The 7,528-nt window shown below is 34.6% G+C and overlaps 1 protein-coding gene across 1 annotated transcript in view; it reads right to left on the bottom strand.

The window, feature by feature from the left end:
- Positions 1–341: 341 nt before the first annotated feature.
- The window catches only part of LOC103271083 (contactin-associated protein-like 3), a gene marked incomplete at both ends in the record, with an annotated part of 78,739 nt that continues 71,552 nt past the window's right edge, over positions 342–7,528 (bottom strand). Inside the window, 3 exons of the mRNA XM_021716139.1 lie at positions 342–429; positions 1,310–1,443; positions 2,697–2,921. Coding sequence (XP_021571814.1) covers positions 342–429; positions 1,310–1,443; positions 2,697–2,921 — 447 coding nt within the window. The remainder of the gene's footprint in view (positions 430–1,309; positions 1,444–2,696; positions 2,922–7,528) is intronic.

The raw sequence follows: 7,528 nt of genomic DNA, 5'->3' as shown, positions 1-7,528 counted from the left end.
AATACATAATCTGTAAGCTTTGTATCTGCTTTGGTAGCATTTTACTCTTCAAGAAGTGTTAGAAAAAGACGGTGATTCATTATGCATGATTGCCAAGTGAGAGGTTGAGTGTGGAAGCATTTTTCCAGGAACGCCTTTGCACATCTAGCAGGCAGCACTTACTCATGATTATATGTACGCTCAGACAAGACCACAGTTTGCACCTTGATTGTCACTCACTGTGAAATTATTATTCAAGTAAGACAAGGAGCTTCTTTTGGCATGATGCATGCTTCCAGAGTTTGTGACATGAAATTTGGAGTCTGATGTTTTTTTGGGGGAAAGCTCTTTCTTCCACTTACCTAAAAACTTTCCCAGTATAAGGGATTTGACAGCGTTGAATTCTGTCCCCGAGGACAAGATGACTTGTTTCCTTGTACTCTGATTGACCTATTAGATGCCCCATGAGAAGCAAAAATCAACAGGAAATGTAATTTTAAAGATAAGGAAGCAAAAGGAGACCAGGAAAAACAAAACAAAAAACCCCCAACAAATCACTTGTAAGTACCAGTACAAAGGTTCAAGAAAACTATCTTCAAACAACCATTTAGAAGAGAAAGCTATTTCATAAGCAATTCCTATGATACCATCAGCTACCACTCAATCCACTATCTAGTCCTTTTCCGGTTCCACTTTTCTTCATAATGGAAGGGTCTGCAATTGGCAGAATCCACAAATAAGATGGAATCATCTGTTTTAAACTTAAAGACTTACTTATTCTGTGGAGAACACTTGAGACATAAAGCCAAGAATTCTTGTTCTATGTACAGATTTAAAGTATATTTTCCTTCAAATGCCAGTGATGATGTATAATTTACTTACTCTGTTCTGATCCAGGTCTATTTGCTTATTCACCCTTTAATGAATATCTTGTGTATTTCTAAATTTTGTGTCTGAATTGCTGTGGTATCTGTTCTTTTACAATCAGAATAATATCAGTTAACATAATCCACCAATAGTCACCATAATAAACTAGGCAACATTTCCCTACTGAGTCAGTAAAACAAGTAAGAACATTTTGATATTTTGAACAATAAAAAATCAATAATTTTGACAGAATTACATTGCTAAACAAACAAAAGTAAGATAAACAAACACTTCCCCCTTCTCCAATCCTGGCTATATTTGACTTCCTATCCTTGACTTTACAGAAAAGCAATACTAGGTTGATTGCTATTTTGCTAATATTTATTATCAAGTTTTTGCAATAGGTTATTCATTTTCAGAATTTTACAATTAGTTATTTTGACTTCTGCGTTTGCTGCATTACCTCTACTACGACCACTCCTTCTTCTCTGTTGATTTTCACTTGGTGGAGGTGCCCATCAGCCATGTTTTTGAAATCAAAGTTAAATGCATCAGGATCTTGATGTTGGTCTAGCTTGTACCTAATCTGCAAACTTCCTAAAGAGAAACATAAGTGACATTTAAAATTAAAATGGCATTTTATAAAACTCTTACTGCAGATTCTACAGCACTCATTATTATTTATTTAAGGCACTTTTGAATCTACTTAGCATCAATTGGGATTCACCCAATAGTCATCCTTCCTGGAATCATGATTACTTAGCTGACATTACAGTGACAGATTCTGAGTCCAATTATACTGTTTCAAAAGTCAAGACCAAATGCACTGATAACAAGCTGTACCCCAAATCTTTCTTAAATGAAAAGGTTTCAATTATACATATGAAATCTATGAACTGATATCTAAATTCATTATGACTATGATATTTACTTTATAAAATGATAAAACTCCATGCAATATTGTATCAACATTTGGTTATATTCTTTTAATAAGACTTATTTCAATGTATTACTGACTTGCATAATTAAAAAACTTTTTTACAGTCAGAATGTTTTAAAAAGTCTTCTGTTATAGTCAAAAAATGAGGAAGAGAAAAGGTTTTATCAGGATTCAAGGTTTTCATAGTATCCATAACTTCTAACACACACACTGATCTCCTATATGGATGCAGCCGTGTTACCCATGGCTCCCTTACAGTTTTTGCCAAGACCCTGTTAGTCAGAGATTTTGTAGATTTTTCTAGAAATTGAATTGTTTTTGTGTTGACTCACTACCTAACAAACATGAAACTTGGCCTTCTTGTTCAACTGTAAGAAACTGAGAATGCCCCAGTTGACACTGGTTGAGAGATTGTCACTTCACTTTTCTTCTTATATAAAACTGATATAACTGGGTTTTCAATCACTGTTGAGTTAAAAACCAGTTGTATTTCTTTCTTGTGGAAATTGGCTTTATATAGTTTTACTGTAACATCCACATTACTGCTTCCCTACTTTGCTTGGAATGAACAGGGAACATAAGTCACACATCTAGATATCTTATTTCAAAAGACACTGCAAACGCGATTTAGCTCATCATGTAGTATTAAAGACATTCCATCAATAGTAAGAAGTATAATTTTGTATCCAACTTGTAAAATTACCAAACTTGTAATCGGAGAAAAGCATCTTAATCTTGAAATGCTAGCTTTTACAGGAACCATTAACGGATACTGTATGGAAAACCAAAGGTGTTGGAGGGTATGGCATTTTCTTTCATTGTTTGTGGTGTAAATACTGGAAAAGCCCATGTCATTGCAGTCTTATTTTTCTAATTGAGAATTGTTTTTCTTTACACAAAGGATATTCACCATTGTTGGCGAGGAAAACGGAAAGGTATTCCTCATAGAAATAGCTCACATACAGCAATAAACTTGGAGTTCGTGTGGTTCGAAAGCTCAATGTGATCATTTCTCTGGTCAATGTTACATCCCTATGTAACGAAGAAGCCAGGGAACTGGAGTTTTCACTTAAAGTGTAATATTCTTGAAAATTATAGGTCATTGAGGAGCCAGTTTCAAAATACGCAGAAATCTCTGTAATGACAAATACAATTTTGTTATGTTGACAAAATGTTAAATCCAAGGGTCTTTTAGGGATATTTAAATAATGAATCTAATCCTTACATATCCTGGGAGATCAAATAATAGTAAAATGCTTTCCTGTTTGTTTTGATATTTTTTACTTTTTAAAGAAAAAAGTAACAAGTCCTGACATCAACCCAAACTGAATATCATTTAACATAGATTTTACTTCTCCAATGTATCTTCATTTTAGATTTACATATGATTAATCCTTCAATATAAATGTATAATTTAAAGATATCTGTTTTCAGCGTTGGGATCCAATTATTTCCCAAAAGGTTAATTTTTTAAGCATTCTTATTAATAGACGATCCATATGCTATACAATGGACCCAACTGTAATGGAAAATTCTATGTCTTATGCAACCAATGCCACAATCCATTTTAGAATATTCTCATCTCGTCCCCACCCTCTCATCTCCCAGACAAAATCTCTCCATATCTATTAGCAATCACTCTCTGTTTCTTGCCAGTATCTCAGCCTACTTAACCACGAACCTATATTCGATCTCTACAGATGCTCCTGTTGTGGAAATTTTCTATCAGTGGAATCATATAATACGTGGTCTTTTGTGACTGGATTCTTTGACTCAGCACGCTGCTTTCAAGGTTCATCCATGCTATAGCACGTGTCAGGATTTTATTCCCTTTTTATTGACAAATATTATTCCATTGTAGGGATATGCCACATCTTGTTGTTCCATTCAACAGTTGATGGATGTTTGGGTTGTTTCTACTTTTTGGCTGTTATGAATAATGCTGCTGCAAACATTCATACATAAATTTTTCTGTGGACACATATTCTCATTTCTCTTAGATTATACACCCAGGAATGGAATTACTCAGTTTGATAATAACTCCATCCTTGGCATTTTGAGAAACTCTCCATTTTTCCCCCAAAATAGCTGCACCATTTTATATTCCTGACGGGAATTATGAAGGTTTGCAATATCCCCACATTCTCACCAACATTTATCGTTGTCTTTCTTTGAAATTACAGCTCTCCTTGTGGATATGAAGGAGTATCTCCTTGCAGCTTTGATTTGCATTTCTCTACCAGCTACTGTTTTGCCCACTATCTCTTCACATGTTTACTGGCCATTCAGATACATTTGCTGAAGAAATATCTACTTATAAGTCTTGCTCATTATTTACTTGGGCTATGTATCTTTTTGTTATTTAGTTACAACAGCTCTTTACATAATTTGGGTACTAGAGCACATAAGATACCATAATTTCCAAACATTTTCTTTCATTCTTTGGGTTGTCTTTTCACTTTCTTGATGGAATCCTTTGAATCACAAATGTTTTTAATTTTGATGACGTCTAATCTATATATTTTCTTTTTTCTCCCACGTTTTACTCTTGTTAAATTCATTGACCATAAATGTGAGAGTATATACCTATATTCTCAGTTCTATTCCACTAATATAATATATATGACCAGTCTTAGGCAGTTACATACCACTTTGTTTATTGTAGCACTATAGAAAGCTTTGAAATTGGAAAATATGAAAACACTAAATTTGTTCTTTTTCAAAATTACTTTGGCTATTCTGGGTTCCCTGAATTTCCATATGAATTTTAGGATCAACTTGTCAATTTCAGGAAAGCAGTCAGCTGAGATTTTGATAGCAATTGTACTGAATCTATAGATCAATTTAGAGAACATTGGTATATTTTTATATTAATTATTTCAACCCATAATATGGGATATCTTTCTATTTATTTATCTTTCATTTCATTCAAAAACATTTTGTAGTTTTCAGCGCCTTTCACTTATTTTGTTAGATGTATTTCTACATATTTTATACTCTCTGATACTATTGTAAATGAACCTGTTTTATTAATTTTTTTTTTTTTTTTTGAGTTGGAGTCTCACTCTGTCACTCAGACTGGAGTGCAGTGGCTGCTCCTGGCCACCGTAGCCTCGACCTGCTGGGCTCCGGCGATCCTTCCGCCTCAGCCTTCCGAGTAGCTGGAACTACAGGCATGCGCTACCATGCCTGACTAATTATTTGATTTATTGTAGAGATGAGGTCTTGCCAAGTTGTCCAGGCGGGTCTCGAACCCGTGGGCTCAGGCAATCCACTCACCTCAGCCTCCCGAAGGTGCGGGATTACAGGCTGAGCCACTGAGCCCGGCTTGTTTTATTAATTTTATTTTCAGATGATTCATAGCTAGTGTATAGACATACAGTTGATTTTGTGTATTGAGCTTGTATCTTTCAGTCTTGCTTAACTTACTTTTAGTAAATTCCTTAGGATTTTCTATATAAGAAAGATCATGTAATCTACAAAAGAGATAGTTTTACTTCTTCTTTGCTAATCTGGAAATTGGCTTAGTTGAAATCTCCAGTACAATGTTGAATAGATGTTTTATGAGTATGCATCCTTGCCTTGTTCTAATCTTAGAGGAAGACTGTTTAGTCTTTTACAATTAAGTATGCTTTTAGATGTGAGTTTTTCATACATGCTATTTATTCAAATAAGAAAGTTCTCTTCTATTACTAGTGTCTTGAATTTTTTAAAAAATCATGAATGAGTGTTGGATTTTGCCAAATGACTTTTCTGCATCATTTGAGATGATCATGTTTTTTTTCTTTATTCTATTGATATAGTGTATTCTATTAATTGACTTTCAGTTGTTAAACCAACTGTACTTTTGAGATAATTTTCACTTTTTGGTATATAATAATTTTTATATGTGACTGGATTTGGCTTGGTAGCATTTTGTTGAGAGTTTTTGCATCTATTTACTAAGTGATATTAGTCTATATTTGCCACATTTATTCACATATATATTTTTACACACACACACACACACACACACACACACACACACACACACACAGGGAAACACGGGTCTTATACAATAAATTAGAAAATGTTTCTTTTTAAATTTGTTTTTGAAGCATTTTGAAGATTTAATGTGACTTTTTATTTAAAGATTTGATAGAGTCACCAGTGAAACTACCTGGTCCTGGGCTTTAATTTGTGTGATGCTTTAAAATTACTAAGACATTATTTTCATTGTTATAGGTCTATTTAGATTTTCCTTTTCTTCTTGAGTCAACTTTGGTAGTTTATGTCATTCTAGAAATTTATCAGTTTCTTCTAAGTTATGCAAATTTTGACATACAGTTGTTCATATTATTCCCTTGCAATCTATATTATTATTTTTTTTAAGATTGGTAGTAATGCCCCTTTCTCATATGTTATCCTAGTAATTTGAATCTTTCTTGGTCAGTGTCACTAAAAATTTTCAGTTTTGTTAATAGAAAAGGGATCCAAAAGATACTGAAATTTATTTACAAAAAATTGTATATATATTCTTACATGTTAAAACGTCAGTTACTTTCAAAGTACTCTCTGTTTGATGCAAAGCACCTATTAAGATGACACTTTTCCCACTACTCAAAACAGTTTTTAAACTTCTCAATTTTTGATGTCTTTTAGTACTTCTGCTGTTTTTTATTTCACCTCTTCTACATAGGCAAAACATTTCCCTTTGAGGTCTTTTATCATGGGGGGGGGGTGGAAATGTCCCTTGGGGCAAGATCAGGTGACTAGGGAAGGTGGGGCATGGAGGTCATGCTGTTTTTGGTCAAAAACTGATGCCCACAGCGTGGTCAAGTGCATTGTCATGGTGGAAGAACCAGTAACCTGTTTGCCACAACTCAAGTCATTTCTTCTGCAAATTGTGATGCAACCTTTCCCAAACTTCCAGATAAAAACTTTGGTTGCCCATTTGATCCAGAGGAACAAATTCTGAGTGCACAATCCCTCTCATATCAAAGAAGCAAACGATCATTGTTCTCGCATTTGACTTCACTTGCCATGCTCTTTTGAATCATGGGGAAGGGGCAGTTTTCCACTGGCTAGATTGCTGTTTCATTTTGGGTTGTATCAGTAGCCACAATATTCACCCCAATTATGACTTTGAACAAAAAAATCAGGTTTAGTCTCCAACTGCTCTTTCAAAGCCACAGCACATAGCTGAGCAATTGTCTTTGTTCAGGCGTAAGCAGGCAGGGCATGAGTTTTGGTGAAACTCATTTCATGTCCAAATTTTCAAATGAAATTAGCTGACAGAACTCCACAACACCCCAGTCAACTCCACGAGTTCATCAATACTCTGACTGCGATTTTCCAAGATGCTTGACGAATTCTTATCATTTTTTTTAGTTCGGCTGGTCAAAGGATGCCCAGAATAAAGTTGAACCCCAGTCAGCATTTTGCCTCTTTTAAAATGGGAAAACCATTCCTAAAATTGTGTTTTACCCAGAGCAGCATCTTTGTAGGCTGTTGTAGCATGACAACTGTTGCCACCACAATTTTCCTCAACAGAAAACAAAATTTCACTGCCACACATAGTTCATGTAAATCACCCATCATGAAATGGACAAACACATTGAAGGGGTTTTCAAAGAATAATTCACTGAAGCTGAAGGCAGCCTCTCACAACAATGTTAGCTGGTACACTGATACCAATGGTTTCCTAGAACATTTAACTAGCGGGAGAAGCTTTGGGGGGTGCAAATAGTTTTTGGTTACATG

The sequence above is a fragment of the Carlito syrichta genome, unplaced genomic scaffold, assembly GCF_000164805.1.
Source record: "Carlito syrichta isolate Samal-C Ts95f unplaced genomic scaffold, Tarsius_syrichta-2.0.1 Scaffold28710, whole genome shotgun sequence".
In the NCBI taxonomy this organism is placed as follows: domain Eukaryota; kingdom Metazoa; phylum Chordata; class Mammalia; order Primates; family Tarsiidae; genus Carlito; species Carlito syrichta.
The sequence above is the reverse complement of the archived record's forward strand: the minus strand, read 5'-3'. Positions and strand labels throughout refer to the sequence as shown.